The sequence below is a fragment of the Nothobranchius furzeri genome, chromosome 11 (assembly GCF_043380555.1).
Source record: "Nothobranchius furzeri strain GRZ-AD chromosome 11, NfurGRZ-RIMD1, whole genome shotgun sequence".
Taxonomy (NCBI): Eukaryota; Metazoa; Chordata; class Actinopteri; order Cyprinodontiformes; family Nothobranchiidae; genus Nothobranchius; species Nothobranchius furzeri.
The window spans coordinates 40,362,254-40,375,010 of NC_091751.1; the positions used below are offsets into that span (position 1 = coordinate 40,362,254).

Consider the following 12,757-nt stretch of genomic DNA (forward strand, 5'->3'; position numbering starts at 1 on the left):
TCCTCCTCTTCTCAATCTTTGCAGATCGCTGATTTGTACAAGAAGCAGCAGCAGATTCTGAACCAGAGAGACAAAGCTGACCCGGAGGACTACTACTGATTGTCTGCAGTCATCAGCACCAAATGATGAATATTTCAGTGTAATTGTAAATAACTTTTCCTTTCTCTTGTATTGTCAGATGAAAATAAAGTCTGCTGCCACTTTCTCGGATTCTGTAATTTGTTATTGATTTATTGAAACTGCTCCTCACGCATGATGATTTTCCCTTTGGGAGCCAAAATTGCCTAAACATCTCGCCTCACGCTGTGCACTTAATTCCCTAAAACGCCATTGATTTGGCCGTTACGGCACACCTGCTGCTAAAAGATTGGCATCAGAAATCCACGGCGCTGTAACGGCCCAGCTAAACATGCAGATACCAATACTTTTAACTGGCGTAGTTTCTGCCTGAGTGCCCCACAAGCGGCGATGTTTCGCAGCGCATTGCTAACAGGAGGGCGAGCCAAGGAGATTTCGGACTTCCTGGAACATTATTAGGAGAGCAGGGCTGACAGTTTGTTCAAACAGCAGAATGAGAAAACAGCCACAGCTTGCCTTAGATGATGGAAATCTACTAACTGTCCAGCCTGAATCAATCAGAGATGTGAGAACAGGAAGAAGGGTGGATTAGAGCCAAGGTCAGGTGGTTAGGAAAACAGGATTATGTCGAGATTTCTGCAGAATTAATCCAATGTTAGGAAATGGTGAAGTGTTGCAAATCGAACCCCTTTGTAACCTTTTTTTGTTTATTGTGAGTGACTAATAAATATTTGATGTAAGAAGAGCAGCTGAACGAGGAGCAGACAAAAAATTCTAGGGATGGAAAAAAATATCAGTACACTGAAATATTGTGATATTTCATGTTGTGACACTGAATTGGCTTTTGAAAGCTTTGTATCATTTTTTAAATTAATATGCAAACATTTACTGTATTTTTTGTGGGTGGTGCAGTTCAAACTCTGACTGCTAGGTGGCAGCATTTTTTGCTGGCTTTAGGCCAGGAATATATATGCTTTTATATAACATGTATGTGTGTCTCGCGTAACTTGTGTTGATTTGAAGCACTGTTTGTGTTTGTTGCATGAAATTCACACGAGTTTGCAAGCTGCAATTTGAGTAACCAGTAGGCGCAGTTGACAAACGAGCGAGACGCACTCGCCATGGTAACACCATCTTTCATACCGCTGGTTTTTTTCTGATGTGATCTCAAAATTTACCAGTTGCAAATCTCTTCTATTGATGCCATTTTTGTTTTGGTTGAACACTGCAAACACTGGGTGTTTCTCAATGTCAAGGCGCCTGCCTTGCGAGGCGATGACTTGTGAGGCCAGGCACCTTACTTACAAGGACACTGTCCTTCCTTGGTCTAAGAAAATGGTTAAATGGAACAGACTTGCATCACGTGACCACAGCTTCCATGGCGGTAACGTAACGTCATGTGACACGGGAGATAACGTTATATTTTATATGTATTAGTTTCAATATAAATATATAACGAGCCTTTTCCTTTTTAAATTGTGTATGTATAATAAATTAAAAATATAAGCGAGTTACTACCCGCTAGCCACCGAAGCTGCAACTTCTGAACAACTTACCAACTTCTTTGGATCTAAAAAAAAACATTTTTAATTAGTTGACTTACTTTTAAACTTGAAAATTGTCCCTGAAGTAGCTGCAGGCATCTGATCTGCCAGCCTTTTAAAAATACTGTGGTGTATTCTGGGTAATTTTTAACTAGGCTACAAGACACCTCCCGTGTATCATCCCTCAGCTAGCTAAACTGCTAACAAATGGAGAACACACGCCTCGGTAGAACATGAACATTGGAAGATGTCTTGGCGGCTCCCGATGACGTATCACCTAGGCAACCAGGGCAGGGCCAAGACATCAAGGCAAGGTTCCTTGGCATTGAGAAACACCAGGATTCCTGACTGTACGAGCAGACAGAGATTTGAAGAGGAGCGGGAAAAGAAAATAAGGTGGAGTGGCAGTGCTTGCCAACAACAGATGGTGCCATCCAGGTCATGTTTCAGTGAAATGTCGTCTCTGCAGCCCAGATGTTGAACTCTTGGCAGTAAGTTGTCGCCCATATTATTTGCCAAGAGTGTTCACCAGTGTTGTCTTGGCAACCGTTTATATTCCACCTTCAGCCATTGCTGAAAGTGCATGTGATGCCGTCAGTTCCGTTGACGCTAAGCTACAAACCCAGCACCCCAATGCATTTGTGGCTATATCTGGTGATTTTAATCATGCCTCGCTCTCTGCTACACTTCCAGCATTTCATCAGTTTGTCAGCTGCTCCACCAGAGAAAACAACATTGGATTTGTGTTATGCAAATGTAAAGAATGCATACATGTCCAAAGCTAGACCTCCTCTGGGACAATCAGATCACAATCTTGTTTTTCTCTGCTCAGAATACAAACCACTTGTTCAGAGGCAACCTGTGACAAGAAGAACTGTGAGAAAATGGTCACAGGATGCTGAAGAAGCCCTGCAGGGTTTTGAGACCACAGATTGGATGACTCTCTGCCAAGGATATGAAGAGGACGTCAGTGCCATGACTGGATGTGTCACTGACTATATAAACTTCTGTGTGGACAACATCATACCCACCAGAACAGTGAGATGCTTTGCTAATAACAAACCCTGGATCACCAGTGAACTGAAGAATCTGCTAAATGAGAAAAAAGAGCCTTCGAGGAGGGAAACAGGGAATTATTGAGGAGTATACAGAACCAACTGAAGATCAAGATCAGAGACAGTAAGGAGGCATACAGGAAGAAGCTGGAGAACAAACTTCAGAGGAACAATATCAGAGATGTCTGGTCAGGGATGAAGAAGATCGCAGGCTTCAAGCAGAGGAAGGATTGCACAGATGGCAGCCTGGACACAGCCAATGAACTGAACAAGTTCTTCAATAAGTTCAGTTCAGGAACAAACCCAGCATCCTCCTCGCCTAGCCCCAGCCAATCAGACATCCCATCCTCCTCTGATCCAACATTTTCCTGTCACACGCCAGCTCATTTGTCCTCTAACGCAGTCATGGACTCTTCTGGTTCTATAAATCTGTCTTCAGCCAAGTCAGGAGATGCTGCTGCCCCATTTACCTCCCTCTCCCACCTATCTTTCTCTAGAAGTCAGGTGAAGAGGCAGCTGGAGAGAATGAAGAGGAGCAAGGCTGCAGGTCCAGATGGTGTCAGCCCCAGGGTACTGAAGGCCTGTGCAGAGCAGCTCTGTGGGATTCTGCAGCACCTCTTCAACCTCAGCCTGGCCCAGGGGAAGGTTCCAGTCCTGTGGAAGACATCCTGCCATGTTCCAGTTCCAAAGAAAACTCGCCCATCAGTCAATGACAACTACAGACCGGTTGCCCTGACATCCCATTTCATGAGGGTCCTGGAGAGACCCCTGTTGGTCCACCTGAATAAGCAAACTAGAACATATCAGGACCCGCTGCAGTTTGCTTATCGCCATGGAGTTGGAGTTGAAGATGCCATCATCCAGCTGCTTCAACCAACCGACTGTCATCTGGACAAAGCAGGCAGCAATGTGAGGGTCATGTTATTTGATTTCTCCAGTGCATTTAACACAATTCAGCCTGATGTACTTTGCCAGAAACTCCAGAAGACACAGGTGGGGGCTGTAGCGTAGATAGTCTACATACTAGAATTAATGCTGTTTGCTATCTGCTTTGTTAGATTCTGAGGAAGATCAAACAAGTTAGCAAATGAAGCTTATATATAGATATCCAGGATATTTATGTAATCGATAGAAGTTCATACACCAGTGGGCTTGGTCTATATTTCATCCAAAGATTAATATTTAATTTAAGAAATTTAATTAATAGCAAAGTTTATTTATTAAACAGAAGACTTAATGGAATCTTTGCTAATTCAATAACCAAATATACACCATTCTGTGTTTCATTTCAAAGAAGAGTCAGGTTTAAAATGGTAAGAATTTATTACTAACAATTTAAAGATGACAATTTATAAATGACAATTTATAAATGACAATTTATAACAGCTTTGATATTAAAGCTTGGTATTAAAAGCAACCCTGTGTCTGAATGGAAACTAAAATGGAATGCGTATGTTTGGATGCGTGGATGAATCTCAGAATATTTCTTTCAGAGAGAGAAATGCGTTCTGGGTGAAAAGTTGTTTTGCAGCTAACTAAGTTGTTTCTTAGCGAGAACAGCATCGGACACAATCTGTTTTCTACATCACCGATCAGACGACCCTCTGTGTGGATCCGGAGGTCAAAGGGAGGATGTTGTCAGCCTCTGGGTACTCGGTCCGGTAGAGGAGACCCAAGTGGTACCGACTCTCTGGTCCAAGAGTTGTCGCAGGGTACACAGGTGTAGAGCTTGCGTCTGGCTTAACTCTGAAGGAGTTTTGCGTCAGCTGGTTACAGGTGGCGTTTATTCAGAGCGATTCTATCGGCGTGACAGAACAGCTTAGTGAGGCTTCGGGCGGCCGACCCTTGTCCTCTGGGATGATTCTCGTCCCCACGGAGAGTATCTGGTTGGTTCAAGAACTGAAGTTGAACTGAGGAGTTTTTGGTTTTAACAAAACCTCAGAACACGCCCTCTCAGAGATAGGAAGCTTTAGTTATGGAGCAAAGACATGCGAGAGCAAGTTAACTTTACCCTGGTTCAGCCCCCTCTGCATGGTGTGTACACGTGCAAATGCCCTTCTTCACACTGTTAAACATTTTTGATTATCATAAATAATAAATATTATTAACCAAAGAATAATAAGTCATTTATAATGAACCATGATGATTATTTATGATTATTATGAACCTTGTAATAAACAGTAAAACGAGTTTATTAAAAATGACTGGGCCTCAGCTATTGCTAAAGACTACCTGACAAACAGACCACAGTTTGTGAGGCTGAAGAACTGCACATCAAACCAGGTGATCAATAACATTGGAGCACCACAGGGGACTGTACTCTCACCATTCCTTTTCACCCTGTACACCTCAGACTTCCAGTACAAATCAGACCTGTCATCTACAGAAATACTCAGATGACTCTGCAGTTGTTGGGTGTATCAGAGATGGACAGGAAGCTGAGTACAGAGAGCTGGTGGAGTGCTTTGTGGCATGGTGTGTCATCTGACCTTGAACGTAAACAAAACAAAGGAGATGATTTTGGACTTCAGAAGAAACTGGGTGAAGTCAAACACTGTTTCCTTCATGGAAGAAGAAGTGGAGGTGGTTGAGGAATACAAATACCTTGGAGTTCACCTGGACTGGAGAAAGAACAGCAGACTGCACTTCTTGAGGACGTTTAGGTCCTTTAGTGTCTGTAGCAAGATGCTGCACATCTTGTACAAGTCTGTTGTTGAGAGTGTAATCTCTTCAGCCATTGTCTGTTGGGGTAGCAGCATCAGAAGCAGGGACCTGAAAAGGCTCAACAGCCTAATAAAAAAGGCTGGTTCTGTTCTGGGGACGACTGTGGAACCACTGGAGGAGGTAATGCAAAGAAGGATTCTCCAGAGAATCAAGAAAATGATGGACAACCCTGAGCATTCTCTTCACAAGACTGTCCGACAACGGAAGAGTGTCTTCAGTCAGAGGCTTCTTCAGTTTCGCTGCGACACTGACCGCTACTGGAGATCCTTCCTGCTAACAGCCATTGTAATATACAATAACTCTTTGACGACTTGATTATTCTTTTTATTCTGAGCTACTACAGCAATCAATTTCCCTCTGGGATTAATAAAATATTTTTGAATTTAATTGAATTGGCCAGTAGCGATGGCAGATTTAAATTCAAATGCAGTGCAGAGTTTTTACCTGGCAATGGCACAACACTGACAGTTTTAGGCAGAAAATTAAAATTTGAATTAAAATGCACTCAAGTGGTAGCCTGGCAAGCCAGACTAAATAAATGTATTATTTAGTCTGGCCATGCTCCATTGACGGCTCTCGGTTGTGGGGCGGGTTCTACCGTTGTCTTTCAAATGATCTCCACATTCCACTGGACAATGAATGTGACATACTCTTGTTTCACCCTGTTGCATCATCCCACCCACCAGGCATATAGAGTGCCCTGATTGGCCCACAAAGCGGATAAAGCTCTGTGATTTGTTCACTAAGCAGATAGAGCACTATGATTGGCCCAACATTATGGACCAATCACAGCTCTTTATGTGTTTGAAACCCCTCTAGAGAGCTGTGATTGGCTAGCCAGAGTCCTGGTAGGAGCTGCGGAGGTTCCAATGGAGCATGCCTAGACCAAACTTTACAAAGCAAGAATTTGGTCTAGTTCACTAGGCTACTCAAGTGGTAAACTATTGACTACATGTGTCTGCAGCACGATTAGACATGCATTTATGTAGTTTATCAGAAAAAAAGTTGAATGGGGGTGACTTACTCTTTAAGTGCTTTAGTTCTAACCCCTTCTTTTCAGTAAACATAAAAGCTTTGCAAAGCAGTCGCAACATTTATTATGTAGTAATTAGCCACTGTTTTAGTGGCCAAGTTCTTTTCCACCGGCAGCAAAGTGGAACGTTTTTGACGCATCTCGGAAGCGAAGGAACACTATCATGTTTTGAGTATTTTCTACGCGCCGCTCTTCTAAAACACGTCAAATCCGCCGTTTAGAGAGGTCCAGATAGAAAGTGAAACATGAAAGCAGTGGAAAACATTTGGAAACAAAATAAAAATTGTGCAGAATAACCTACACCATTTCCTGCGAACCTCCCGTAGCCGATGTAAACGGAAACAGAAAATAAACCGCAGACCTTTTTAAAGTCCCATTAGTTGTCACACACACTGATGTGTGTGCGAAATTTGTTCTCCGCATTTGACCCATCCCCTGGGGGAGCGGTGAGTTGCAGACACAGCTGCGCTCGGGAACTATTTGTTGGTTTAACCCCCCAATCCAACCCCTTAATGCTGAGTGTCAAGCAGGGAGCCATTGGGTCCCATTTTTTCAAAGTCTTTGGTATGATCCGACCAGGAATCGAACCCCGATCTCCCAGTCTCAGGGCGGACACTCTACCACTAGGCCACTGAGTTTGCATGCACCTGGCTTTCTCCTTGCTTGCTATTGTGTGGAATTCCAAAATCCCGCATGGTGTTGCGATTCTTGCGTGGTTTTGTGACTTTGCAGGATCAGCGACGTGGAAAGCTTTTGCTCCCGTTCCACATCTAGAACGCTCCCGGTTGGGAGGGAGCTTAACTGGTAAAACGCCCCTATTATGTTACGCATCGTTTTCACGTGCGGTGGAAAGAAGAGGGTAAAGGCGTTGTCATCAAATGTTTCCTCATGCTATCACGAGTCGTTTCAAGAAGCAGTGTAGCAGATGGCTGCTCACACTGAGCCAGGTTCTGTTGGAGGTTACTTCCTGTTAAAAGGGAGTTTTCCTCTCCACTGTCACTACATGCTTAATATGAGGATTTATGTAAAGACAAGTCTGCTGGGTTTTCCTTCATAGGAAACTTTAAAGTAATTGGCACAATGAACTGAAGTCATAAGTAGGACCCTTGTGATTTGGCGCTAGATAAAGAAACTGTATTGAATTTGAATTGTTTAGTGTTTTAGGGTATGGGATCCATTTGATGACAAACATGCATCATTAGAATTTAAGCCACATTTAAAAGATGTAAATTAGAAAATACGTAGAAATTACAGCAGTTTTGTAACAACTGCAGTTAAACGACCTTCACATTTCAGTACGCAGAGAGTTGTCTTAAAGGATCAAATGTTCATCTCCAAATTGGTGAACATGCTTCACGTGTGCATCTTTCTTTGGGTTTTTTTTATTCAGGTGGGCGGTGTCTGCGTTTCATCAGCAGGAGGCAGCGCTCAACACAATGAGATGCAGGGCAGAAAATGTGTGTGCGTCCTGTTTTTTCCTGCTTTAATTCCTGTGTCTGGTGTAGGCGTGGACTCATTCAGCATCTTTACATTTCTGGGTTTATCTTCAAGAAATGTGCATGCAAGTGATGCAGTGGTGTTTCCACACGCAGAGCGCTTTGTTTGTCCTGAAGCACGTGAGAGTGCTGTCTGTCATGGTTTGCATGTATGCATGCACACCGACGGTGCTTTGGCTGTTATTTGGGTGTGTGGGCTGTCCTGCGTCTGCCCTACGAGGAGCTGGAGACACTATTTGAATAATGGTGAAAATTCCATGTTGTCTGCTGTTTTATCCTTCCTCACCTTCATAAAAACAAACATTTTATGACTTTCTCGTGTTTAAATCATGCCTGCTATCCAGAGCGATGATCCTGAAATTCTTCATGAATATAATTACCACATCTCTGTTTTTAAGACGCAAGAGGGCTGCCGGGATTTCAAACGGCTCTTGTCAGCTGTTTCTTTTAAAGTTGGCTTGAAACTGAAACAGGGGAGAAGCCACGATGGAAATGAAATCAAAGGAGCGAAATATTGATAAACCAAATATGTAATTAATGTGTTTGCTGTAAGATGCTGGTGCAAAAAGCTTAAGGTTGGTGGGTGTGGTGGTGGGGGGTCAGTTTGAGTTAAGACGACATCTTTGAATCTCCTTGTGTGTCTGCACGTGTGAATCAGTCGGCTTCCTTGAGTCAACGTGTGTGTGTGTGTGTGTGTGTGTGTGTGTGTGTGTGTGTGTGTGTGTGTGTGTTTACTGAGGGGGCAGCTGGTAGCCATTGCATGCCTGCAGGGCATTGCAGTGTAGCAGGCTCCTTTTCCCACTGAGGTCTCAGCCGTGTTCAAACAGCTGTGCTGTTAGTTCACATCAAGTCATCTGCTCAGACCTGCACCTGCAGGAGGGGCAGGGTGCATGCGTGTGTGTGTGTGTGTTCTTCAAACCTGCCAATTCAGCTCTTGTATTTTCCACATGTTAAGCACAGACTAGAAGTGCCATAATGTTTCCAGAATAAAAAGAAACGCCCCAGAGCTGATCTGTGGACTGGCATTGAACTGGATGAAAGCAGGAGCCGAAGACGCTCTTTGTCCCTGTTTTAGGACATGTACCTGTACAGTTATGGATTATCTCAGACTGCATAGACAAAAAGAGGGCAGCTATTATTAAACAGAAAATTCCAGGTTTCACCTCTATGTTCTTTTTTTGTGCCTCTCCCTCCTCCCTCACCCATTTCTCTCACATAAGCTATCTGTCTTCTTCACAATACCCCTTTCTCCGCCCCTGGAACAATGCATTTGTTCTCCTCCACCTCCTCCCCATCCCTCTTTCCCCTTTCTATCTCTCCATCCATTTGTTTGGTGCTCTCTGTGACATCTCTGCCATGCCAGGCCATGAAGGAGAGGGTGGGACTGCGGGACAGGCCCTGCCTTTGTCCACAGCCGAGCCTACAGAATATCAATAGTGTTTTTCTTGAGCAGGAGTGCCGAGCGTTGGCCAGTAACCTTTCAGATTTGATGATGTCAAGCTCCCTCTTTCTTTGCAGCCTTTATAAAGATGTCCCTCGGCTAGAGGTCCCCACACCAACAGGTCCTAAACACAAAGGACGGTGCAGATGTGTGTGCACCTCACCTCCATTTAACGAAAAGTAGTTTTGGGTGGAAGATCGTGCAGGAATAAAAACATACTTGGGAAGAAAAAGCCCACTTGTGTCTCTTGTACATATTTATGTCACAAGCAAGCTGCTGAATGTCAGCAAGCTTCTGGAGATGACTGTCCTCCTGGTCCCAAGTTCGGCACCAGATCCCCGACACCAACCAGCCTCTTTTAGAACAAACTTCCTAGGAATTCATTTTTCCTTAGATCTCCAAAAAATGAAGCTCAAATCATTCGACTTTAACCGTAGGTGTGCAAAAGCAGATTCCACCACTCTGTTAATTATTGAAGTGAAACACCATCTTTGCTGCTTCCACAGGATTTACGAGGTTAGGGCGCAGCTCTCTGCCGCTGATCAAATGTATCGACTAACTGATCATCATGGGTGTGTCCGTCTCTAGAAAAGCAGGATTTTTGATCCTACCGGTGTGGAGCATACAGCCGTGTGTGAACACAGGAAGCAAGAGCTTAAGCAGTGACCTTGGAGAAGAAATGCATTCCCAAATTATTCAGAAATAAAAAACATTCAAGGACATTATAGCAAATCCCCCCTTAGGTTAGAATGTCCATCTCAGACGTGTCTGACATCAGTTAGCGGGTTAAAGGTTAAAGCTCATGGCTGGACTCCATTAGCACGACGACACGCCACAATTTAGACCTACAAACTTCCTTCTGAACAGACCGTCCCAAATCTGATCCGATTTCTGGAATAATCATCTTTGGACAAATGAGGCCAAAGGTGGTGGAAGGTTGATGATTTTGGGAGGGGGGTCTTCTGCAGCCGCTGGCCTGAAGTTGGAATCCAACCGGTCATAAAATAGGACAATAATCCAAAACACAGCAGTAGAAATAGAACAGAATGGCCAAAAGTTAAAGTCCAGGCTTCGGCATGTTTGACTTGATGGGATTGGACCTGAAAATAGATGCAGTTCAACAATGAACTTAAAGGTGTGGAACACTGAATAAAAAAGTTTTAATGATTATTTCTGATTATAATGGGTCACTCTGAGTTGTTCATGCAAGCTGGGCATGAAAATAGTCTCCTACACCTATAGGCGGTGAAACGCTAGGATTAGAAAAGCCTGACAGATCTACGTCAAGTGGTCACTTGGACTCACCCATCTTGACTCGCAAAAGGGAAGGCTGTTGATGTTTTAGTTTCCGTTGAAATGGCATTGATCATCTCGTCGTACGTGCTCGTTCCTGGGTAGTTTTCACTTCCTGCGCATTTGTATATGTGTAAAGCGATACGCCGTCTTTCCTCACTGTTCTCTCCGGGTTCTTTAGAAAATGGCTGAGAGTTGCAAGAGAAAAAGTGTCTTCGAAGTCCACGACAAGAAGAGAAAGGCCTCCGAAGTGAGAAAAAGACCAGAGTTTATTTAGGAGGCTCTTTTCAACGATGGTGCACACTGAAAGCGAAGGCTGGGCTCCCCACAGGAGCTGGACAGCTAAGCTACTGTAAAGTTAAGCATGCTATTTGGTACAAGGTTGGCAGCTACGAGGACAGCTGAGTTTTCTCTCATGGACATTCCTTCAAAATGTGGAGGGCATTTCTTTCCTGAAATTCAGAAACATCCTCCGCAATATCTTTAAACAGACGTACCGGAGCTTTGTTTCCCCTGGTTACGACTTGCATGGCATTCATTCCTCCCAGGGACCGCTGCAAAAGTGTTGATTAAACGAGTGTTCAACACCTTTAGGCAACGGTTTACAAAGACCGAGACAAAAATCACGATCATGTTAGACGGATATGAACCATTTCAGGTTGTACCTGCTGAAGAAGGCTCTTGGCTAACTTCTCCTCACCAACTTTATGCTCCTTCTCCTTTAAAGCAACGTTTCCCCAAAGCTAGCTTCATATTTATTTCAGTGTAAGACAGACCGAGGTGTTTGTGGCGTCTACCTCGCAGCAGCGCTGGGGGAATTCAACCCCTCACTAAGACGATGCACTTTAGTCGTATTTTTGTCATTAAGCATTCTTTCTTTACTCAGTGGGTTGTCAACCTGTTTCAAATTAGGGAACCTAGATGGCACAGCTTTATTCATGCTTAATCCTGGCTCCTGGCCTTGACTTTTAACAGTTTTCTGGCCAATTGCTTTCCACGGCTCATTTGGCTTGTTTGAGTATGGAAATGTCTCATTTGATTATTCGACCCCTGCAGCATAACTGTTGATTTAGTCATAACTACTTTCTGATGGGTTTATGATGACAGCAGCACTTGTTGTTCCTCACTTTTCTGTGCTTAGGCCCACACTGCGAGGCTGGTACTTGAGGGGGTTAAAGCTGCAGAGCACACTTCATTGGATCATTGTTGGCGGTCATTAGTCTTGTGACCTTTGTCTGAGCCAGCCTCTGTAGTGTGGGGTCTTATCTGTCTCTCTTTGTGGGTGTTTTTCTTCCCATCTTGACTGGCAGCGAACCCTCGAGCCGCCCCATCTCTGAAGCATTCCTCATGGTCTCTTCTGTACGCGTGCCAGCGTGCACTAGGCCGTGACCAACACACACGGCGTCGCAGGACGGCGTTGACAGGGTTCTCTGACATATACAGCTCGGGATGCTTTCCCAGATTCCGATTATCCCCGGGCTTTTTTAAAAGTGCGGCTGGCGTATTTATTCTATCCTTTTTGCTTGTAATTGCATCAAAAGCAGGATCCAAATCTGCTCTGTCGATTGCAACGGGTGTCTAACGACATGCCCTCACCAAATACAACTGAGGCCACAGTGAAAACAAGCTTGATGAGTTACACGAGTCGACAGCTGAAGTGGTTTCATTCTCACAGTGACTGAAGCCTGAGGTACTTAGCGTATTCACTCAGCTCTAATACCGACAGTTGATATGAAGCCTTGTCCACCTCAGTATCGCTGAAACGCTTTAGTGGAGTCCTGTGCAATTCTGCAAAGATTTCCAAATGCTCCCCTTATCTGTGTTTCTTTTTCCTTGCTGGTACCTTTCTCCCCTCTCCCCTGCCTCCCCTCTCTGTATTATTTAGCAGCAGATAAGCTCCCCCTCTCTAACATTAGTGTACTATATCACTGCCAGCCAGAGGAACGGGGGCCTTCGTTCTGTATGTGATACAGTTCCTCCCTGCCAAGCTCAGCCGCTGCCACCATCATTCGGTGCTGACGAGTTTGGGTCCTGGCCACGTTCTGCACCTGCCAGACTCATAAAGAATCCCCCTCTGTTCCTCTGGAGGCCTC

General features: G+C 44.3%; 1 protein-coding gene across 1 annotated transcript in view; it reads left to right on the plus strand.

The window, feature by feature from the left end:
- lig1 (ligase I, DNA, ATP-dependent) overlaps positions 1-205 on the plus strand; it is a 61,219-nt gene extending 61,014 nt beyond the window's left edge. The window contains exon 27 of the mRNA XM_015956076.3: positions 25-205. Within this exon, the coding sequence (XP_015811562.1) occupies positions 25-99 (75 nt within the window). The 3' untranslated portion in view covers positions 100-205. The remainder of the gene's footprint in view (positions 1-24) is intronic.
- Positions 206-12,757: the final 12,552 nt, after the last annotated feature.